Genomic DNA, 25,160 nt, shown 5'->3' with positions numbered 1-25,160 from the left:
CACCAGAACACAGGCACCAGTCCCATCCATCAGGAAGCCTACACAACCCACTGACCCAACCTTAGACACTGGGGGCAGACACCAAAAACAACGAGAACTACAAACCTACAGCCTGCAAAAAGGAGACCCCAAATGCAGTAAGTTAAGCAAAATGAGAAGACAGAGAAATACCCAGCAGCTGAAGGAGCAAAGTAAAAAGCCACCCAACCAAACAAATGAAGAGGAAATAGGCAGTCTACCTAAAAAAGAATTCAGAGTAATGATAGTAAAGATGATCCAAAATCTTGGCAATAGAATGGAGAAAATACAAGAAACATTTAACAGGACCTAGAAGAACTAAGGAGCAAACAACCAATGATGAACAACACAATAAAGGAAATTAAAAATTCTCTAGAAGGAATCAAAGCAGAATAACTGAGGAAGAAGAACGGATAAGTGACCTGGAAGATAAAATAGTAGAAATAACTACCGCAGAACAGAATAAAGAAAAATGAATGGAAAGATTTGAGGACAGTCTCAGAGACCTCTGGGACAACAGTAAACACACCAACATTCGAATTATAGGGGTCCCAGAAGAAGAGGAGAAAAAGAAAGGGACTGAGAAAATATTTGAAGAGATTATAGTTGAAAACTTCACTAATACGGGAAAGGAAATAGTCAATCAAGTCCAGGAAGTGCAGAGTCCCATACAGGATAAATATAAGGAGAAGCATGCCAAGACACATAGCAAATTATGAAAAATTAAATGCAAAGAAAAAATATTAAGAGCAGCAAGGGAGAAGCAACAACTAACATACAAGGGAATCCCCATAAGGTTAACAGCTGGTTTCTCAGCAGAAACTCTGCAAGCCAAAAGGGTGTAGCAGGACATATTTAAAGTAATGAAAGCAAAAAACCTACAACCAAGACTACTCTACCCAGCAAGGATCTCATTCAGATTCGACAGAGAAATTAAAACCTTTACAGACAAGCAAAAGCTAAGAGAATTCAGCACCACCAAACCATCTTTACAACAAATGCTAAAGGAACTTCTCTAGGCAGGAAACACAAGAGAAGGAAAAGACCTACAATACCAAACCCAAAACAATTAAGAAAATGGTAATAGGAACATACATATCAATAAGTACCTTAAATGTAAATGGATTAAATGCTCCAACCAAAAGACATAGACTGGCTGAATGGATACAGAAGCAAGACCCACATATATGCTGTCTACAAGAGACCCACTTCAGACCTAGGGACACATACAGACTGAAAGTGAGGGAATGGAAAAAGATATTCCATGCAAATGGAAATCAAAAGAAAGCTGGAGTAGCAATTCTCATATCAGACAAAATAGACTTTAAAATAAAGACTATTACAAGAGACAAAGAAGGACACTGCATAATGATCAAGGGATCAATCCAAGAAGAAGATACAACAATTGTAAATATTTATGCACCGAACATAGGAGCACCACAATACATAAGGCAAATGCTAACAGCCATGAAAGGGGAAATCAACAGTAACACAATACTAGATATCAATTACAGGAAAAAAACAGAAAAAAATACAAACACATGGAGGCTAAACAATACACTATGAAATAACCAACAGATCACTGAAGAAATCAAAGAGGAAATCAGAAAATACCTAGAAACAAGTGACAATGAAAATACTACAACCCAAAATCTATGGGAGGCAGCAAGAGCAGTTCTAAGAGGGAAGTTTATAGCGATACAATCCTACCTCAAGAAACAAGAAACATCTCAAATAAACAACCTAACCTTACACCTAAAGCAATTAGAGAAAGAAGAACAGAAAAACCCCAAAGTTACCAGGAAAGAAATCATAAAGATCAGATCAAAAATAAGTAAAAAGAAATGAAGGAAACAATACCAAAGGTCAATAAAACTAAAAGCTGGTTCTTTGAGAAGATAACCAAAATTGATAAACCATTAGCCAGACTCATCAAGAAAAAAGGGAGAAGACTCAAATCAATAGAATTAGAAATTTAAGAAGGAGAAGTAACAACTGACACTGCAGAAATACAAAGGATCATGAGATGTTACTACAAGCAGCTATGTGCCAATACAATGGACAACCTTGAAGAAATGGACAAATTCTTAGAAAAGCACAACCTTCCCAGACCGAACCAGGAAGAAGTAGAAAATATAAACAGACTAATCACAAGCACTGAAATTGTGACTGTGATTAAAAATCTTCCAACAGGGCTTCCCTGATGGTGCAGTGGTTGACAGTCTGCCTGCCAATGCAGGGGACATGGGTTCATGCCCCGGTCCGGGAAGATCCCACATGCCGCAGAGCGGCTAGGCCCGTGAGCCTGTGCTCCGCAACAGGAGAGCCCAAAACAGTGAGAGGCCCGCATACCGCAAAAAAAAAAAAAAAAAATCTTCCAACAAACAAAAGCCCAGGACCAGATGGCTTCACAGGCAAATTCTATCAAACATTTAGAGAAGAGCTAACACCTATCCTTCTCAAGCTCTTCCAAAATATAGTAGAGAGAGGAACACTCCCAAACTCATGCTACGAGGCCACCATCACCCTGATACCAAAACCAGACAAAGATGTCACAAAGAAAGAAAGCTACAGGCCAACATCACTGATGAACAAAGATGCAAAAATTCTCAACAAAATACTAGCAAACAGAATCCAACAGCAGATTAAAAGGATCATACACCATGATCAAGTGGGGCTTATCCCAGGAATGCAAGGATTCTTCAAGGGTTCTTCAATATATGCAAATCAATTAATGTGGTAAACCAAATTAACAAACTGAAGGAGAAAAACTACATGATCATCTCAATAGGTGCAGGAAAAGCTTTCGACAAAATTCAACACCCACTTATAATAAAAACCTTCCAGAAAGTAGGCATAGAGGGAACTTACCTCAACATAATAAAGGCCATATTTGACAGATCCATAGCCGACATCGTTCTCAGTGGTGAGAAACTGAAACCATTTTCTCTAACATCAGGAACAAGACAAGGTTGTCCACTCTCACCACTGTTATTCAACATAGTGTTGGAAGTTTTAGCCACAGCAATCAGAGAAGAGAAAGAAATAAAAGGAATCCAAATCAGAAAAGAAGTAGTAAAGCTGTCACTGTTTGCAGATGACATGCTACTGTACATAGAGAATCCTAAAGATGCTACCAGAAAACTACGAGAGCTAATAAACAAATCTGGTAGAGTAGCAGGATACAAAATTAATGCACAGAAATCTCTTGTATTCCTATACACTAATGATGAAAAATCTGAAAGAGAAACTAAGGAAACACTCCTATTTATCACTGCAATAAAACGAGTAAAATACCTGGAATATACCTACTTGAGACAAAAGACCTGTATGCAGAAAACTATTAGACACTGATGAAAGAAATTAAATATGATACAAACAGATGGAAAGATATACCATATTCTTGGATTGGATTGGAAGATTCAACTTTGTGAAAATGACTCTACTACCCAAAGCAATCTACATATTCAATGCAATCCCTATCAAATTACCAATGGCATTTTTCACAGAAGTAGAACAAAAATTTCAAAATTTGTATGGAAGCTGAAACAATCCCGAATAGCCAAAGCGATCTTGAGAAAGAAAAACGGAGCTAGAGAAATCAGGCTCCCTGACTTCAGATTATACTACAAAGCTACAGTAATCAAGACAGTATGGTACTGGCACAAAACCAGAAATATAGATAAATGGAACACGATAGAAAGTCCAGAGATAAACCCACGCACATATGGTTACCTTATCTTTGATAAAGGAGGCAAGAGTATAAAATGGAGAAAAACAGCCTCTTCCATAAGTGGTGCTGGGAAAACTGGACAGCTACATTTAAAAGAATGAAATTAGGGACTTCCTTGGTGGCACAGTGGTTAAGAATCCACCTGCCAGTGCAGAGGACATGGGTTTGAGCCCTCATCCAGGAAGATCCCACATGCTATGGAGCAACTAAGCCCTCGCGCCACAGCTACTGAGCCAGTGCGCCTAAGCCTGTGTTCCGCAACAAGAGAAGCCACCATGATGAGAAGCCCATGCACTGCAACAAAGAGTGGCCCCCACTCTCCGCAACTAGAGAAAGCCTGCACGCATCAATGAACACCCAGCACAGCCAAAAGTAAGTAAATAAATGTATTTTTTAAAATGAATGAAATTAGAACACTCCCTAACACCATAGCCAAAAATAAACTCGAAATGGATTAAAGACCTAAATGTGAGGCAAGACACTGTAAAACCCTTAGAGGAAAACATAGGCAGAACACTCCATGACATAAATCACAGCAAGATCCTTTCTGGCCCACCTCCTAGAGAAATGGAAATAAAAACAAAAATAAACGAATGGGACCTAATGAAACTTAAAAGCTTTTGCACAGAAAAGGAGACCATAAACAAGACAAAAAGACAACCATCAGAATGGGAGAAAATATTTGCAGATGAAGCAACTGACAAAGGATTAATCTCCAAAGTATACAAGCAGCTCATGCAGCTCAATATCAAGAAAACAAACAATCCAAAAATGGTTAGAATACCTAAGTAGGCATTCCTCCAAAGAAGATATACAGATTGCCAACAAACATATGAAAGGATGCTCAACATCACTAATCATTAGAGAAGTGCAAATCAAAACTACAATGAGGTATCAACTTACAGCAGTCAGAGTGGCCATCATCAAAAAATCTACAAATGCTGGAGTGGGTGTGGAGAAAAGGGAACCCTCTTGCACTGTTGGTGGGAATGTAACTTGATACAGCCACTATGGAGCAGTATGGTGGTTCCTTAAAAAACTAAAAGTACACCTACCATACAACCCTGCAATCCCACTACTGGGCATATACCCTGAGAAAACCATAATTCAGAAAGAGTCATGTACCACCATGTACATTGCAGGTCTATTTACAATAGCCAGGACATGGAAGCAACCTAAGTGTCCATCGACAGATGAATGGATAAAGAAGATGTGGCACATACATACAATGGAATATCTCAGTCATGAAAAGAAATGAAATTGAGTTATTTGTAGTGAGTTGGATGAACCTAGAGACTGTCATACAGCGTGAAGGAAGTCAGAAAAAGAAATACCGTATGCTAACACATATGTATGGAATCTAAAACAAAACAAAAAAAGGTTCTGAAGAACCTAGGGGCAGGACAGGAAAAAAGACGCAGACGTAGAGAATGCACTTGAGGACCCGGGGAGGGGGAAGGGTAAGCTGGGACGAAGTGAGAGAGTGGCATGGACATATATACACTACCAAATGTAAAATAGCTAGCTAGTGGGAAGCAGCTGCATAGCACAGGGAGATCAGTTCCATGCTTTGTGTCCAACTAGAGGGGTCTCATAGGGGAGGTGGAAGGGAGATGCAGGAGGGAGGAGATATGGGGATGTAGCTGTATATATAGCTGATTCACTTAGTTATACAGCAGCAACTAACACACCATTGTAAAGCAGTTATACTCCAATAAAGATGTTAAAAAAAAGAGAAGTGTGTATCTGTTAATCCCAAGCTCGTAATTTATCCCTGTCCTGCCTCCCCCGCTTTAGTAACCGTAAGTTTGTTTTCTATGTCTTTGAGTCTGTTTCTTGAAACAGATTTTTGGTGTATTTAATTCTGCTTTCTTATTAATGTTGTAGAGTCAGAGATGCAGTCTTATGAACCACTTTGTCAATGGAAATGAGCAACAGATGTTTTCAATGTTAGCCGACTATTGGCAGCATATAAATTGGCAGTTCATTGGAGACCTTAAGAACCTGGAAAAGTTTAAAAATAATGACACTGAGGGTTCCAACCCACCCCCTAGTCTGAAGAAAATGGTGGTGAGAGCATAACAAAGGTGTTTATTTTGGGTATAAACTGTTCTTTCATTTAGCAAACATTGTGATATGTTTATAAAGACACAAGAGAAGTAGACATGCCCAGAGTGGTTTATAAGCAAAAGAGCTCATAACCCTGGTATGGAAGAGGCCTTTTCTAGAACTCACAGGATAATCTCTCTAAAATTTCATTCCTGAAAAGAATAAAAGTTTTTATTGATAAGGAAATGAGAGACCTAGGTAGTAACCATTGTTTCTGTAGATATTTGCTATTTTGTGTCCTTTCTAAATAGTTTGTCATCTGTGCATAGACCATTATTGAAATACAGGACATTATTCAGAGCCGAAGGTGCATATATTAATCTAAATATTTGTCTTACATATACAGTGCACGTATGTGGTTTTCATCAGCTTTAAATATGCCGGAAATTTCTGACTGGCCCCTTTTGTGAATACCAGCCTCGGGACTATATGGGGTAAGACAGTTCCAGAAACTGGTCTTAAGAGATCTGTGCCAGAGCAGGAATTAACATGGCAGGCTGAGGATGAGGAAATCATGGCTAATATGTGTTCCTTTTGCCTTTGGGTAATGCTGAAACTTAGATCGCTCTCAAGTAAATAGAGCCCAGTTTAAAGACCATTTTGATCAGGCAGTTAAGGAAATGACTAATTCCTTTTCATTTGGGCTGCATTGACTGGCATCAGTATTTTCTGTAGTTTTTGCTCTTTGGATGCCTTGAGCTTATGAAACAAGTCTGGACTACTTGAAATGGGTGTTAAAAATCTAAAGATAGGGTCCTCGTTTAAGGGTCCACTGATCTTATTACTCATTTTCCAGAAACACCCCTGGCTCTGATCATCTTTTTTTTTTTCTTTGACGTTTTAGCTACCTGATATATTAGATTATCCAAATGAAAGTATCAATTGGATATTTTCCCTCCTTCCCCTTCTACCAATACCATGTTGGCAGGTGAAAAGAAAAAAAGTGGTTCAAAAATATTTAATGGTGAAGTCAGATTCAACAGAAGCAGAGGTGGAAGAAAGAAACCTAACTGCTCCACTTTGAACACACATGTTTTCCATACACGGTGGGTTTTCTTCAACTTTCATAATTACAATTTCAGGCAGCATCCCTCCACTCCAGGACAGTTATCCATGTGTGGGTGACCCATTTCCCGTGCATTTCCTTCCTCCCACCCACCTCTTGGCCACATTAATGCTACTTTGTGTCACAAACGATACCACAGGTGGCCAGAGCAGGTTTTGAAAAAGAAAAAAATGAAATGGAAACCTGTGAGGGTTGCTTTGTGTTAAATTAAAATGTTTGGTGAGGAGAGGCCCAAACTCTTGGCTAGAATGAGACTTCCGAAAAACATGGGCATTTTGTAAATCTACACTGTTTCTTTCATGATCTGTTAACCAAGCATTAGCTGGCTAGATATCTCTGACGAGGTTGGAGGAGCAAGCATTTGGCAGATGTGAACTTGGATATAAAGTGGAGAATATGCCCTCCCTTCTGGTGTGTAATCGATAAGCTAGTATTGACTGAAATCCTAGATCAGACTTGGTTTAATGCATAGTCTTCTAGAGGCTTACAAAGGAGACAAAATTCACACACAAGATTCAACACTCAGCCACAGTTCAGCAGAATTCAGTAAGTTGGGGTTGGACTGTGTAAAACAGAATGTGTGTTGTGTGTGTGTGGTGTGTTGTGTGGTGTGTGTGTGTCTGTGTCTGTCTCTCTTCATTCCTAAGTTCAGGGAAGGGGAAGAGCTAGCCAAGTGGGACGCAGCAGATCCTGAGCTATGCTCCAAAAACTGGAGAGAGGGGAGAGTGGAATTGGATCAGTGTAGTAATAGATGGTGGTGCAGGGCCTCAAGTGCCAGAAAGAAGTCAAGAAAGTGGCAGAAAGTTACAAATGTTCATAAACTATATAAGCCCCGATTTTCAATGAAATTGATATTATCTGTGATGAAAACTGGGTACACCATTTGTTAGAATGAATCCATAAAACTACTCTAGTGTGTTTATGATGTTCGACAAAGGTATTAGAGGTATCTGCCACTAGTTAGCATTGGATTTTGAGGGGTAAAGTTTGGAAAGAGGTGAGCTTCCATTTAGGTTGTACTTAAAATAAAAGTCAAGTCATGGCTGCAAAGCCTGGGATGACCTGACCTCTGTTGCCCATTCTGATCTGCTACCTTTTATGCCATTTTCCTGCTCATCCACTAAGCTTCAGCTAGACCCCATCTTCTTTCTCTTTCTTCAATGCACAGATCTGTTTCTCACCTTATGGTCACTGCATTTGCTGTGTCCTCTACCACGACAAGGTCTAAGCTCTTGGGCAAGCCAGCTCTTTCTCATCAGTCATATCTCAACTCACATTTCACTTTCTCAGAAACTGGGGTCTTTTCTGTCCATCCCCCCCCCCAGAGAGGTGTGTACTCAGACTGCTCAGCGTTGACCACCATATTACCCTCTTTAATTCCTTTAAGACATAAGGAGTGTTCTGAATGGTCTTCCTTGTTTTCTTTATCATCTGTGTTTCCCCTTTAGAGAGGTCATGAGGACAGGGACCTCATCTTCCATGTTCACTGCCCCATATACCCCAGCATGTATTAAGTGCTCAATAAAGTATGTGTTAGATGAGTCAGTGGCAGTGGGGTCTCCATTATGCTTAGAGCATACAGATCTCATGTTCTCTTCCCCTCTTGAAGTGCTGAACTGTTACAAAGCAGGAGGGAGATAGTGAATGTTGTGGACCATTGCGTTGCCATGGGAGTAGGCTACGGCACATCCCTTTTCCTTTGTTCCTCTGCTGAGCCTTAAGAACCTGGAAAACACCACTCAGAGGGATATTTCATAGAGATGGACTTTGAAGGGGTAATTGTGTGGGTTGGACGAATGCTAGTCAATTATATCGGGAAGAACTGCTGGTTTAATTTATTTACTGATGTGTTTGTATGTTGTAGCCATTGTGGAATGAAATCACTACACCTAATGAGCTAAGATTCGATGCCTCTTCAGCCTGCCCTTCGAAGCCCTCACACAGATTTTCCTGTGCCTGTCCCCTGTCTGGACCCTGCACTCTTCTCTCCCTTCTCAAAGTAGCACTGAATAAGTCTGTTGGCTCCCTACAAATTACGAGACAACACTCATTGTTAATTTGCTGAAAGAAGTTTGAAGAAACTGTTATTTTTTCTCATTGATGGGTTTCTCACAGCAGTGGCACACCTCTGGCTGGCACCGTACAGAAGCTGCCGAGGTTTTTTTTACAGCCAGGCTTTTCTAGGTGCCTGTTTAAGAAATAGTAAGGTATATGTTCTTCAGTTATCTAGTTTGGGTTTATAAATAAAATGCTACAGTGCCTTTTTATGTGTCATTAATACATGCTAACAATAAAATGGGTGCACCCATTATTCTGCTGTTGAGATAGACTTTATTTATCATGTTTTTCCGAAGGTATTAGAACAGGGCAGAACTGGCAGGAGAGATTTCTATCTTGCTTTCCTTCCCCACATCTATCCTTCCTCCCTTCCCTTGTTGTCATGTTGGAGATCTGCGCTTCTACTTGAACAGACAATCCACCAAATTCCTGTTAATTTAATGCATTGTCTTAAGAAGTAAATGATTTTCCAGCCTCCTCACTATTTGGTAATCTGCAACGTCCAGTTTCTCCCTCTTACACCTTTAGCACTGCAGTGACAACACACATCCCTGCCAGTCAGACATGAATATCGAAGGAGCCTGGAAGAGAGGCTACACGGGAAAGAACATCGTGGTCACCATCCTGGATGATGGCATTGAGAGGACCCATCCAGACCTGATGCAGAACTATGTGAGTATTTGCTGTGGTCAGAGCAGCTTCCCTCCTGGGAAACAATGGAACTCATGTTAGGATGCTCCAAAAGGGGGAAAACCACTGAAAAATGCAGCCAGCGGGTACAGTGGGCTCTGCGTGTTGCTCCCATCTTATAAAGGATGCACTCTTGGAGGACAGGAAGCAGGAGGTAAGGCTATCCCGCTACCCACTTTTGTGTGCCTTTGATGTTCTGATGACAAAATGCAGGTGATAAGGTAGCGGAAACCGGTTTCCAGCACCCTTCCCTTGTGCTACTGACAACATCCACTCTTCTCAGCAATTCATCCATGCAGCCAGATAGCACTCCTTGTTTCCTTTATGGAGAGAGCGTGCTTAGAACCCTTCTCAAGTTATTCTGCGAGTCTCTTTCTCTCTCTGCCTCTCCCTTTTTAAAGGGCAATAATGAAGAGCCTCCCAGAAGTCCTTAGGAATCAGTCAATTCCCTTGCTTAAGAAAGGACTGAGATTCCAGGATTCAGAACATAAGGTGAACCCAAGGTCACAGAGCAAGTGAAAGGGCTGAGACTCAGTACTTTCATTGAAAACCAGTCTTGATACCCAGTGTCCACTGGACACTGGGGTCGGTTTCTGTCCCTGGGGTCCCCTTTACCACTGTGATATTTCCTGCCTGGAAATAGGTCAATGACCCCTCCCTCTTCTACTCTCCAAACGCCCCCTTTCCATCAGCTTCTCCTCCCTAAGTTTGGTTAAAAATACCATAATTATCTCCCAATATGCCATTCTCTGCTCAGATTTGTTTCTCATGACACCTTGGTGTTCTCCCTGAAATATCTCTTTTGTTACTTAAGAGCCTGCAGTGACTCCCTCTTATCCGCAGACGCAGCTCTCTGATTTCTGTCAGGGCTCAGCAGACACTCCTGCTGGATCCCACTCACACCGCGTGCCTTCTAAGCTCTTTTCTGTAAACGACTACTTCCACAAGAGCACTGGTTTATCACCGCACACCCACTAGGACTTCAGTCACTTTGACCTATGTCCCTCTCTGTTCCTTCATAACTCCTTTTAATCCCCAAACTTTGGTTGTAAGACTTTTCCTATATTGTATTTCATGTTGTTATTGAAAAAAATGTCAAAGTTGGTGGTCTTCTCTCAGCTTACAAGTTTCCTCTCACAGCCTTGAAAATACAAGCAGCTCTAAATCATAATGAAGCCAGGAGTCATACTGATCCTTAAGGAGGAAAGTCAGGGGCCGGGGTGGGAAGCTTTGCTTCGTGTTTACGGAAGGTGCCCACAGAAAACCCTAGCTATAACTGGGAGGACCACATCCCCTCAGATTTTTCTCTTCTCTATTCTATATTCATCGTCATTAAGGGAGCAATGTCAGGAAGCCCAGCCCATCTCACGGTGCCCTGAGTTTGTGGAGAGTTCTGAGAGGGGCCTGGCCCATAGCTTCCCGTTGCCCATTAACACGAAGGACTCACCATCCTCGCAGGCCTGCTGCCTTTCTCTCCTCTTTGCTCCCCGGTAACTGGTGGACACAGCAGTGGCCCCTTGTCCTGGACTCACTCAGAATGGACATGGCCTTTTCCTTAAGGCGGACATACTGTCCTCTTAAAGTCTGCTATATCTCCCCCTCTCTCTCTCTCTGTCACTCTCTCTCTCCAGCATGGGAAGACATGGTTTCCCTGCACTGTGGGAATGACTCCCTGTATCTGTCTCTCTGACCATCTCTCCTCTGGCTTCTTTCTCATCTGCCGCTTCATTTTCTCATGAAACCATTTAGGTAGCGATGGCCATATATGCTCTCCAATGTTTATTTTTCATTTGCTCAGTCTCACTTATTGCATGACACTTACTTTCTCTTAGTTTTCCTTTTGGCCCTCAAACCTGAAAAGATTCTCTTTTTATCTTTGCACATAAAATACTTCCAAGTCACTTCCTTGACACATCAGAAACTACCACTGGCTTACACAGCCACCCATATTTCTGACCTTACGAAGACCTTCACTCAGGACCACCCAATATCATCTTATACTTTTATCAACTTTAACTGCTTTGTCTCTCAGTATTCTACCCTGTTGCCCTTTTTGTTTCAAAAATTCAGCTAAAAAACTTCACAAAGCAGTTTTTACAATGAAATGTTGAAACAGTTTCTCCTAAATTAGATGATTTTCCCTAAGGTTGAAAAACAGAGAGAGAGAGAGAGAGGGAGAGAGAGAAGGAAACGCAAGTTCATTTAGTTCTCATTTGTACAAGACACTTGATTGGCTGCCCTTACCCTGCCTCCAAGCACACTCAGATAAAACATGTGTCTCTTCACAGAATGGAATTTTAGAGCTAGAAAGGAACTTCAGCTTCCTCATTTGATAGGGTAGACACTGAGGCCTGAAGACTAAAGTGAGTTAGCCCAGGTCATATAAAGAACAGAACTGTGGCTGTCCACTGCCTAGCAAAGAAGTCTTCCTTATCGTATGCAATGCAGTTTTTACAGGGTGTTCCTTCTCCGCACTGCATAGAAATGCATTTGATTAAACACAAAGAGCCTTAACCTAAACGTGATTGCATTCTTTACCTTTTTCACTTTTTTCTCCCCGGAAAGAAAATTCTCCAGAATTCACCTGTGCAATTACCAGTACTGGTGCCCTTTTGATTCCCCTAATGTTGGAGCTGGTGAAGAATAGAGAAAAGCACATTGGATGGGGTGGCTGGGTTCCAGTCTTAATGCCATAGGCAATTCGTTTCACGCCTTTGGCCAAGTCACGTAACCTGTCTCGGGCTTCTGTTTCCTTATAAGTGAAATTTCACAGTATTATCCTTCATGCTGTAATGACTGCCGAGGTGGGCTGCTTTGTATGTTCCTTTGTACGGGAAGCAGAGACTTATCACCTTTATATGTCACGTGTGTTTTGCTTACTCCCCCCAAACATTTCAGACTCCATGTACTTTAAGTTATTTTCAGAAACAAGAGCCAGAAAACAAAGATAGCATTTACTTTCACTAAAACTGATAACAGAAATAAATCATCATAAAGCATCAGAAAATTCAAAACATCCTAAATTAGTTCTATATATGGTGATATAAATTTAGATGATGGAACAATCCATTAATTTTTTTTTTTTTAGTAATTTGAAGATTTTTCACAATCATTTAAAAAAGCAAACAAATAAATTCAGCTTTGGTTTCAGAGAAACTTCTGCTTCATTTTGAAACTTTGACATATAACAAAATTTTGGTCATTATTTTGGTTGGGGCGAAAGACCATTTGGTGTTAGTACGAAGTCTTGAATTGTAGACCCTTTTGTAGTAGATAAAACATCTGAAACCAGACAAATATTGCCTAATAGAGGTCCCAAGATACCTGATATAATAGATTTCTCATGATGATTTTTAATTGGCTTGCCAATTATTTGTGAATGATTTCTGTCTCCAAAAATCTTTGAATTGTGATAAGGAATTTGCACACTCAAGAAATGAAGTAAGGAATACAGAGAGAGTCGGTGAGGAATAAATCACTGCCTTCTAGGTGTTCTGGCAGTACTTCGCAGGGAAGGTGGTTGTCGAGGACATCTTCAAAGCACTGGGGTGAGGGGTCAGTGCTAGGTATGAGGGAAGAGTGCTGGCAAGAGTGGACTGGGCACATCTTTGGTCTGTAGAGACTGTTTCTTCACCTTCATGGGGAAAGATATGACATTGATTATTACAGAAGAAGGCATCCTGACACCACCGGACCGTGAGTGTATTATTTACTCTAATTACTCTCTTGCAGAAATGTGTTTAAGGAGGCATGAACCTTCAGGTGTATGGCTAATTAATGAACGTCTGCCTCCTTTCTCTCTCTCCTCTGTGACCATAGGATGCTCTGGCGAGTTGTGACGTGAATGGGAACGACTTAGACCCCATGCCTCGTTATGACGCGAGCAACGAGAACAAGTAAGGCCCAAGTGGGGGGTACCTGGTATGTGGCTGGCAGGGAGCTTTGTTTTCTGCTCTTGCGGAGGGAAGTACTTTTTTGATCCCTAATTTGCTCCAAGATAAACAAGTGTCTTTCTGCTAAAGCTTCTGGATATAAAAAGGCGTGGTCCACATAGTAAGAATGGTTGCAGAGAGAACTCTGGGGAATGACTTGAGGGTGCGGTTGGGGAATATTGTTCCTCAGGTGTTCACTGGACTCTGACCCATTTGTTTAGGGATAGGGGTGCTAAAGGGAGAGGCAAAACAAAGTGCCCCCCGAGAGGGTTACTTTATTCTGTTAAGTTCAACGCATTTGATTGAGTGCTGTGCTTGAGGTCACTGCCAGTGCTTTCTGATTTGCTTCTTTTTCTTTTCTACTTTGTAGTGATTGTGTTTTTTACTAATATACCTGAAATACCTATATGGTTTGCCACATATGGGACACATTACCTTTCTTATCCTCACAGTCAAGAGTAACCACGTTTACACTTTCCAGTTAGTACAGTGTGTTTTTTGAAAGCAAATGAAATACACATCCGTTTCTTGCTTACGATGATCCAGGTATTTTTAAAAGATTAGTAGGTGTTTCTAATCTCTAGATCACATTAACTTTTTTGCTTTTACTGCAGTCTCTCCAGGATAATGCTGTGATTTAGATACTGTCATTTGAAGTTTTATTTACATGTTTTTGTTTGGAATCACAGAAGTTATAAAGAGAGGTGCTTTACCCATTTATTATGTACTATTTCTAGCCTGCATTTTTCTGTAGGGAAAAGTTTCTCAGCTGGTATTATTTAAGTAAGTCAGTAAGTTTAGATAAAACCAGTGTGGCCTAGATAATTGTGACTGTACGTGGGTTTTTCTTCTTTTTTTCCCCTTCTTCTTACCATTTACAAAGAAGCCTCAAAAAAGTTACTGTGAAAAATATGCTGTTTTTTAATATTAATGAGTCAATATTATAAATCAAATTCAGTGGTGAAAGCATTAATATACAAATTGATGTAGATAGAATTTTCCAGAACTTTCCAAACAAAAAAGAGAAAGGGACCTAAAGTAAACTGGATCATTTTCTTTCAAGCCTGGTCATTACTGTCTAGATTACACTGTTTAAAGTTATGGTCAATTTCACACAAAGGGTTATAATTTGAGTCAATGTGAGCTAATTTATTTAACCTAATTTGCAAACTAGCATGAAACACTGAAGAAGAAACTTGAATCTTCCATACTTAAAAGGTCACCGATAAATTTCACTCTCCAGTCCATTCTACTCTAGTGTGACACATATACTCCTAAAAATACTTGCACTCTGCAAAGTCCAAAACCACAGAGTAATAGGAAAAGCTTAGAAGCTTCATCAGTGACACACAGAAAAATGATAGGGACCTATTAAGACTTCTTCATGTTAACACTTTATTCATGTTAAGTGGTTAAGAAATTTATAAAACTATAATAAATGTGGCACTTAATCGTTTTTTTAATTTTTTAAATTTAAAAAAGTCCTTCTTTAAATTATCTTTTTTTGAATTCAGCCCTTAGATGTGAAGGAAAAAAAAGGCTCAGACAGGTCAAGTGGATAAGGGTTAAACAGGTAGTAAGCGATGAAGAAGTTAGGAAACAAAGAATCAAACTCAAGTGGTTTGTTTATAAACTCTTGCTCTGCATATTATACACAAGGCCAGAGCCCTTATGGTAATGAAAAGGAAAATGACCCAAGTATCTGTCATTTAAATGAGTTGTAACTAGAGGTAATTGGTTTCAATAACAGTAAATTTGAGAGGAAGGAAGGCTGAACTATTGACCAAAATATTTGGAGAATACAGAGCGCTGAGCTGACCTTTCACATCCTGTCATAAAGAAGGCTCGAGACTGCATGCCAGTCTGATCCTTCAAAATAGTAAGGATATGATTCATAGCGAGGCTGGGTTCAAAGTCCGTTTCCATCAATTTTATACTTAATCTGTGTCTTATCATTATGAAATTAAATTCTAACTAGTATGTTTATAATACAGTTCTCTTGTGACACTGACTTCTTAAGTTGCACTGTTCTTTTTAAATTTTTTATACAGTTTATAAAGGTTAAACTCCACTTACAGTTTTCACAAAATATTGGCGATATTCCCCGTGTTGTACAATACATCCTTGTAGCCTATCCCTATCTTACACCCAATAGTTTGTATCTCCCACTCCCTGACACCTTTACTGCCCCTCCTGGCACTTCATCTTGAATAAGACCTGAAATTTGCTTATGGAAGTGTGTACCCATTGCATCTACTTCTACTCACATGCCTGCCACTCTTTGTGCAAGAAAAAAAAGAGGAAGAAAAAAGAGATAAAGCTGAAAACTTTGAAGAAGAACAGAGAGTAGAGAGGAAAATAACAAAATAGGCTGGGAGGAAGGGGGAAAATAAGCAGAGTGGAGGCTACCCTCCAGGATGGTTTTTGGAAGCATGGCAGCTTGCAAGTTATTCTGAAGTGGAAGGAGGGTTATCTGAGGTCAAAGAGGAAGTAACAGCACCAGATGTAGACACATGTGGACCATTGGCTCCTAAGGTGTGCAGCTCTGTGTGTTTCGTGCATTCCTACAGTGCTCAGTGCAGCTAGGTCTGTTTTCTACAGTCACCTAGAGTTTCTGGGACAAAATTGTGCATAAACAAATGCAAATTTCACATTATACTCAAATCACTCTCTACTATATCAGTGTTATTGGAAGAAGTGTGTGTTTTCAAGGCAAGCATGATAGTAGAACTGATTGTACCATATCTGTTGGCTAAAGTTATCCCATCAACATTTGTGTGTATAGAGAAAAGATAAACAGGAAAGCTAGAGGAAAGTCGAGATCAAGTTAACACCCACAGTATCCTTGTACAGGGTATGAAGGGACAAGAGGGGCTGCAGGTGGAAACTGAAAATGTATTGTGCCCTGTAGCCAGTTCTGTCTGAATCTACATGTGGTGACTTTTGCATCGAAACTCAGTGGTAATGGTGACTGTTCTCCAAGGGCCTATCTGTCCTGTGACTGACAGTGCTAACTGCAAAGGCTGTGTGTGAAGACAATTCTTTGAGTGTTCGCTTTGATGGCTTTTTACAGGCTGCCTTTTAAAAACTGTATCCTTCATGAAGATTCCTTTCCAACTTGGCAGCTCCCCAAGACTTTTGTTCGGGAAGAGTCAATACCATCCCGCTTCCTCTGGGGTATTCTAGTGTGTCCTGCTTTGACTCGTTCTAAGTACTGTTCATGGTTCATTGAGTGCAGTGTGAGTTTGAGTGTTGGCGGACACAGGCATTGTTCTGGATGTGTGCTTAGTTTGTAGCCTTGACAGTGAAATGGGGCATTTTCAGAGGGGCAACACCACCACTCCAACCTCTGTTTTATGAAAATCAGCAGTCACCTGGGGCATCACATGTCCCTTTATCTCCTATCAGTACTGCTGCCCAATTTTTTCTTGGCCAACCGCAAGCATGTATTCAGACATTTAGGGTTAAAATATCCTCTCTGCTCATTAGACCATAACTATAAATATGATTGATGGATCTGTCTTTAAGTGTGGATCCACAGATAGTTCATTCTGTTTCAATAGAAGTCATTTGGCATCAGGAAATAAAGAGTGGTTTGTAGTTTAAGAGAGTTGACTTTTATCCTTGGTTCACCTTAATAGCTTTATGGTCTTTAGACCTAACTATCCTGAGCTTTAGTATTTTTAAAAATATCTAAAATGGGCATAATAATACTTCCAAAGATTAGCAATAAAATATGTAAAACACCAAGCATAGGGCTGACTATCTAATAGGCACTAGGTAATTACAGCTGTTATTATAACTATGTGTTCAATTCCTATATCCAGTTCTCGAAAAATAATCAGTTAAAAATTACAATTATCTCAAAATATGTGCATATGAACATTTCACATTTCAATTAAGACTTGGAAGTCTTTGTTTATTTCCAAGGTTAGAGGTTTAGATATGTTTCCTCCTTCTTCAGGGGCTGGGAACTGTGGCTCATTTGGTCTACAGTAAATCTGCTTTGCTTTAATTCCAATACTCTGTCTCCCTTTAGTGGACCCTGAGTCCTTGAATTTGAAGTGAGTTAGTGAGGGGGAGGAATTTCTAAACATTGCCTGAATGAGAAAGTTGAGGCATATGCTGTGCAAGTACCTCCTCATTGTACGGTCTGACCAGTAGGCTTCAGAGCATATTGGAATTATTTACACCTGGGTGCGTTTGTTCATTCATTCAACAGGTACTCATTAAGATGCTACTTTTGTGAATGGCTCTGTGCTAAATGCTTGGGGGATACAATGATGCAACTACTAACTAATAGGTTGAATTAGGAGACGACTTAGTAAGAAGCCGTAACCTGAAGGGTTTTGGGTCCTATAGTTGGCTCTTCCTAACCATAGATGTGGAACCTAAGGATACGGAGATGTTAACTGAACTGTGTCATTTTGTGTAAGGGACCTGAGCTTCCACGGAGTTTGGTATCTGCAGGGGGGGGCCTGGAACCAATGTCCCATGGACACTGAGGGATGACTCTACTAAGAGACAATGCACCCTCAAAACTTTATGCAGGGCTTCCCTGGTGGCGCAGTGGTTGAGAATCTGCCTGCTAATGCAGGGGACACGGGTTCGAGCCCTGGTCTGGGAAGATCCCACATGCCGCGGATTAACTAGGCCCGTGAGCCACAACTACCGAACCTGCGCGGCTGGAGCCTGTGCTCCGCAACGAGAGGCCGCGATAGTGAGAGGCCCGCGCACCGCGATGAAGAGTGGCCCCCGCTTGCCACAACTAGAGAAAGCCCTCGCACAGAAACGAAGACCCAAGACAGCCAAAAAAATAAATAAACAAATGGGGGGTTTAAAAAAAAAACAATATAAAAAAAAAAAAAAAAAAAAAAAAAAACTTTATGCAGATCACATCTCTCAGATTTACCTGATTACATTTCTAGCACTAAAGCTTTGGGGTGAAGAAAATCACCTCTGAAGTTAAAAAAGTTATAAAAATCCTTTTCTTATCGCTTTTTCAAGTCCCCAGATGGTGGTGTGTCAAACCTAAATAACAGATGCTAAAGAAATAGCATTATTAGGGGAGACCATAAAACCTGCTCTCCCATTCCGCTTTGCCTCCATTCGTATTAACTTGTAGAATAAAGCTGACTGCATTATTCTAGGCTTAAAATGGAAAACGCCTCCCTATAAATGAAAGTCTCCTGGCATTTCATACTACTACTCCCATTTCTGATAAATGAATTAATGATGTCTGAGTTAGATTTTTCCTTCCCTAGGTTGCTTCTTTTTAAATATTCCCTGTGCTTGAGTCATAGCAACATATTTAGTGGGAGATGAGACCACACTGTGTATCTTGAATGTGTGATATGTGGACCCAGAATCTAATTCCCTTTCAAAACAAACCAACCTATAGGTTAAAGACGCATTTCCAAAAGGAATGGATTTTTCATTTTTGTTGCTTTTCTCTGTTGCCCTGAAGGTTTAACCAGGGTGGATGGAAATACACTTCTGCTCGTCTTTAGTGTCCTTTTCACACATCATTTCTGGTTTTTATTTGTTTGTTTGTTTTGCGGTACGCGGGCCTCTCACTGTTGTGGCCTCTCCCGCTGCGGAGCACAGGCTCCGGATGCGCAGGCTCAGCGGCCATGGCTCACGGGCCCAGCCGCTCCGCGGCATGTAGGATCCTCCCGGACCGGAGCACGAGCCCGTGTGCCCTGCATCGGCAGGCTGACTCTCAACCACTACGCCACCAGGGAAGCCCCATTTCTGGTTTTTAGAATGTCGCCATGTTGTGTGGCCTTTTCTTTCTCATGCCTGCGGATGAGAACTATTGTCAGGAAATAGCGTTGCAAAGCAAAGCCGATAAATGTAGGCAGTGTTGTCTACCTATACAGGAATTATTTTAACTCAATACTAGAGAGAAAACAACACTTTAAATCTACCACCTTAAGAGATAGAAGCACTATTTCTTCATACCCAGCATTCAGCCAAACATGTTCAGATAAAACTATCCTATAGCTAGGTAGCTCAGACAAAACCTACCAAAAAGAAGTGAGGCCATTATCAGAGGCTGATTTGTTTTATCCATATATTTTTGAAAATTTTCCCCTAATCCTTTTGCAAAATAACACTACAGTGTACTATATAGTAGTTACTTGATCAGTGATTAGCACGTGAATTTATATAATGCTGACTACAAATGTATGTACCAGAGGCCAAATGTGTACAAAAGAGACAATTGTGAAAAATATCTGATCCTTTTCATATACAGCTATAGATTTTATGTCCATGAAAGAACCTGCAACAAATATTGTAGAAAACTTGTCTCTATCCCATAGATTCATAATGTGATATGTTGAGATAAGTAACATTTTGGACTATCTTCTAGGTTCTGGGAAGTGGTCTCGGTCTGGGGCCTCTCAGAAAGTTGAGTAACGATAGGAAATGGCTTCTCTCGGACCAGAAGCCAGCCAGCCCGTTCCTTCCCTCACCAGCTGGTAATCACAAGTCCTGACCATCCTCACCATTTAAATCCTTCTCTTTAATAACTCTCCAGAGACTCCCCCATTCCATCCATCCATACTAGCCTTCTGTTAGTCTAATCCCCTTCTCTCACCTTCCTCCTGGGAAAATCTCCTAGATGGTTTCCCTGTCTCCAGTCTCAACCCCATCCTGCTGCCCAAGTGATATTTTAGAACCAAAATAAGAATATTAAAATCTTGTAATATCTTGAAATTTTGTTAAAATGCAAAACGCTTCATGACCCCACTCTTCCCTCAAGTCTGCTCTGCTCTCTGTCCACCACTTCCCCCCACTTTATTTATCTACCCTGCAGGACTTGCGGGGTTCCCCAAAGGTGCCACACTTGTTCAACCTTCCACCATCTGCACCTGCATAATTCCTTCTTTCTCTGCCACTCATGTCACTTCCCCTGTGAAGCCTTCTCTCACCTCCTGCATCCGAGTTGGATGCCCTCCAGTGAGTTTTAACAGCATCTGCGAACTTACTTCTTTTATAAAAACCTTCGCTATTAGGGGCTTCCCTGGTGGCGCAGTGGTTGAGAGTCGGAGCGACTGCCGCCTGCCGATGCAGAGGACACGGGTTCGTGCCCTGGTCCAGGAAGATCCCACATGCCGCGGAGCGGCTGGGCCCGTGAGCCATGGCCGCTGAGACTGCGCATCTGGAGCCTGTGCTCCGCAACGGGAGAGGCCACAACAGTGAGAGGCCCGAGTACCACAAAAAAAAAACAAAACCAAAAACCTTCGCTATTGTAAATGGGGTTACATATACCAAGACAGGGAATAGAGAGGCAAGGAAAGATGCTGAGAAGATGTTTTCCAGTTTAGTTTGGGTTATGAAATGTCTGTTCAGTCATACAAAAGTTACAAGAGTGTCTACCATAACTGGCTTGTCTAGATGAATTAGCGAAATGTGTCCCGAAGTAGTAACTATTAAATGGTGTTATATATAATGGACCTTGTGCTGGATCGCTTTATTTTTTTACCCTCTACCCTGCTCTGTACCCCAGAAAGCTGACCTCTGAGGACTGCATTAAGGGACTCCCTTGCCCTCTGGCTTCCCATTGGGTTTGGCCAATGGAACACCCAAGCAGGACATCAGTGGGATGCAGAAGGGTAAAGAAAAGGTATTTGTTCTCTTTTCCCTCCTTGCTGAGCCACTGGGGATTAGCTGCATCCCAAAAGATTATAACTCCCCTTAGGTGGCCCTAAGGCTGACCTCCTAAGGATTGCCATTTGTGGATTCAATGACTACTTCCTCCCCAGGGCTTCTTAGACCCAAGGGTTTCCCAGTGTTGCTTGTCCAGAATGCTGCATTCTTCCTTGCATCTTCCAGGCATCTTTCCTTGCCTCTCTATTCCCTATCTTGGTACACGTGACCCCATTTACAATAGCAAAGGTTTTTTTAAAAGAAGTAAGTTCGCAGATGCTGTGAAAACTCACTGGAGGACATCCAACTCGGGAGAGAAGGCTTCACAGGGGAAGTGACATGAGTGGCAGAGAAAGAAGGAATTATGCAGGTGCAGAAGGTGGAAGGTTGAACAAGTGTGGCACCTTTTGAGGAATCCTGCAAGTCCTGCAGGGTTCCCCAAATCCTGTCTGCTTCTCTATGTAAGTCCCTTGAATACATTTTTTAATACTAAGATATAAGTCTCTGGAATAAGTTTTTATACCCAGTATAAAAGAGCACAGACACATCTAAGAAAGAAAATAACTATGTCCATAGGAGTTGTCTTAATGGCTGTTTATTATTTAATGAGAGCTGAGTAAATACAGAAAATGATTATCTAACCTCAAATTCCTATATACCTGACACCTGAAGTGTAAGTATTTATTTTTATAAAATATTGTATTAATTATTCCAGGGCTCATAATCATGATAATGCAGCCTTCAAGCCCTTTGTTGTTTCCTTTGTCAGTTTCAATGTGTTCTCCTCAAGGATTTGGGGACATAATCTTTTGGGGCTCACGGTACCAGTTTTGATAAAGGGTCTGATGCTATAGGTTACAGTAAGGTTTGGGTTTAATTTGTGCTAACTCACTGCACTATTGACATGAATAATTGATCGTTGCTTCAATTTAAATTTCTTATTTAAAAAACAAACTCACGAATTCCTGAGGTCCCTAATGCAGATGGAAATTGCAGTAAGGAAAAGAGATAAGTATCCTTTTTAAATATGGGTTAAGCATTTGAGCAGGGTTCCAGACAGGTATACTTATTTATCTTTCTCTTTTCATCTTCTCCTCTAACTTCCACCTTGGATCCTTCTATTTTCTCATGTTTCCTTATATCCAGAAATATGTAAAATCGAAAGCACGAAGACCTTGAGAGGTCAATGCTACCAGTGTGTTATTTGTATTATTACAGAGCAGTAGAGGAGGCATCCAGGACCTTTCAAATGTGGTCAGCCAGTGTCCACAGGCTGAACAGGAAGGCAGACTGAGGAGAGGAGAACCCTTGTTTTGTTTATCTCACTCATTGTATAGATACCAGAAGAACATGCTGAAAGTATAATCAAACTGCAAACTGGTTGATGGTTCATCTCAGTATTAAGATATTATTTAGATATTGGTTGCCTTCCTATTCAAATCAAATGCCCTCTAAGATAAAGGACTGAAGTTAGAATTTTGTTTTTACAAGCTAAAGGAGATGTTGTAGTTTTTACGTTTTAGCAGTACAGTTAATTACAATAGAAGTCTTTTGTTCCAGTGTACTTAAGTATGTGTGTGTATAACATCTGCAGTAGCTGTGCATTTCAATTATAATCCTTAATAAAAGATGGAAAGGTAGAAAGTATGTCTTAGATCAGGACATATTTGCTTAGTTCTTATCTCATAAAATAGGTCACCAAAGAAGGCAAGGTGATAGAGGAAAAAAATGTCCTGATTTTGGGTGAGACCTGGGTACCAGTCCCAGCCTTGCTGTTCATTATATCTGTGGCCTTGGAGAATCATTCTGATCAATGTCTCCTCCTGCCACATCAGTATCTCGATGACCCTGTTTGACTTAAACAACCAAAAAATCCATAAGTCTATGGGGTTGCTACCTGGCTGCATTTGAATGAAGTGTAAGCAGCTGCTAATACAGTGAGCACGTCAGTATGTTGTCTCATTTACCGCTCACAGCAACACACAGTTGGAGAGCGAGTCTGGAGGGGTGAAGTAAGGTGGCTAATGTCACCACGTGGCAGACGCACAATTTGAGCTCATTTGTTCTCACGCCATCTGTTCACCTGCATAGTTAATTAACCTGTGGTCAAGTAGATGAGAAATTAATTCCTGTGTTGAGCACATGCTTCAGTAAGTTTACTACCTGGGAAGAACTGCATTTACCAGAATGCCTTACTGCTGTATTCAGTAAATACCCAGCAGCCTGGCTTTACCAAGTGCTGGTGCTCTGAGCCCTGTTTCTCCAGATAGAGGGAATTGGTCCACAAAGGTTGTCAACACCTTATGTACTCGTAACTTTGGCCAAGTAACAAAAATCCTTTATTACAGAAAATAATTGTACAGCTCTGACTTCACAGTGGTATTTGTTGTATGGAAATCAATGAAGACCACCCAAATGACACTCTGGGCTAATTATTCGGAGCTTGCTATAGCAAGGGAGTCAGCTAATGTCACTTTAAGAGACTCAAAGGCAGGCACATGGCCCAGAAAGCTTTATAGTGTTAAAAAAATAGGAAGACTTCAGGTATGGTCTGATCAGAGGGTGCCATGTGGAAACTGGAGCTTGGGTCTCTGTCCTTAAACAATTCTACTAGTATATATTCACAGCGTTAAAAAAATTTGAATGAGTATCAGCTGGTCATCATGTTAATGCAGATAAATGTTTTGGTAAATTCTGTAAAATTGCCACAGGTATGGATGTTGCTAATCTTATTAAGGGTGATAAAGAGTAATAAGATAAAGTTTTAGTCTGATCCTCAGATGGCAGGTAGTGAATTTTCTCTCTATGGAGATATGGACTGTTTGAAGTTGGAATCACATAACCTAAGAGACACTGTCCCAATGTTTTTCCACTTACATGACAGCCCTTGAGAGTGCTCTGGAAATGTGGGCTGGGAAAGGAAGAATCTCTATAGGAGGAAGAAACTGAGACCCAGGAGAGCCTGTGGGAATCAGAAACCTCTTCCTGCCCTCAGACGGGTGTAGAGTCTTGAAGATGTGTCCTGCTTTGGGAAATTGTGAATTATCTTGCCTATAGAACACCTAAAATAACTTGAAGGAATTGGGAGCAGTTGACTACTGGTGATTTTGCAGCGGATTTCCCTGAATCCCTGCTTTCTCTGCCTCATGTTCTCATCACAAGATGCCATCTCACGAATTTTAGAAAAGACTGACCTTTGCTAGAAGAGTTTACCTCTTCTACTTTTAGAGATCCTTACACCATCTGCATATAGTTTACGTATGCTAGTAAATGCATTTGAATTTGCATGAATTGCAGATAAAGTACCTGTGGTGACATCCTGGGCTGAGAGTAGCTGACTACTACAGATTTTGTATGACCTTTTTGCTCTTGGTTCGTTTTCCCTTTCTGAGATTCATTCTCACTGGATCACACCCCCTCCGACACCTGTCTGGATTGCCAAATATAGACTCTTATTTTCTCCACAACCCTCCAGCAGCACCCCCCCACCCCTGTATCACAAATCTCTCTCTTTTTCCACTATCCTGATACCTTGATCTTCCCGTAGGCTCTAGTATTTTGTTGCCATCGTACAGAGAAAGAAGAACACATCTGTCGCGAGTAATCACCTGGTCTTGGCACCAGTGTATATAGTTTGTACTGGGTGATCTGACTAGAACTTGAATGGTTCAGCAGCTTTAACTGTGACTTGTGTTGTTAATTTTATTGGCTATCTGACTCTTTGATAGAATTTATTTCCTTCCTAAATGAATGACAGATCCCTTTAATGCTTTTCAGAGGAAAGAGAAAGATTTGAAACAAAAACACTTGTTTTCTTCTCTCTCTTATCCGCCCATCTCACGCAACACATAAGAAGTATTGTGGGAGGCTGGGTAGTGGAGCATCTGAGAAAGAGCTG

At 40.9% G+C, this 25,160-nt stretch overlaps 1 protein-coding gene across 1 annotated transcript in view; it reads left to right on the top strand.

The window, feature by feature from the left end:
- Positions 1-25,160, top strand: part of PCSK5 (proprotein convertase subtilisin/kexin type 5) — a 448,447-nt gene that overhangs the window by 110,018 nt on the left and 313,269 nt on the right. Inside the window, 2 exon segments of the mRNA XM_032634783.1 lie at positions 9,513-9,656; positions 13,494-13,570. Of these exon segments, the coding sequence (XP_032490674.1) occupies positions 9,513-9,656; positions 13,494-13,570 (221 nt within the window).

Source organism: Phocoena sinus, chromosome 6 (assembly GCF_008692025.1).
Source record: "Phocoena sinus isolate mPhoSin1 chromosome 6, mPhoSin1.pri, whole genome shotgun sequence".
NCBI lineage: Eukaryota > Metazoa > Chordata > Mammalia > Artiodactyla > Phocoenidae > Phocoena > Phocoena sinus.
This window is presented reverse-complemented; position numbering and strand designations above follow the sequence as displayed.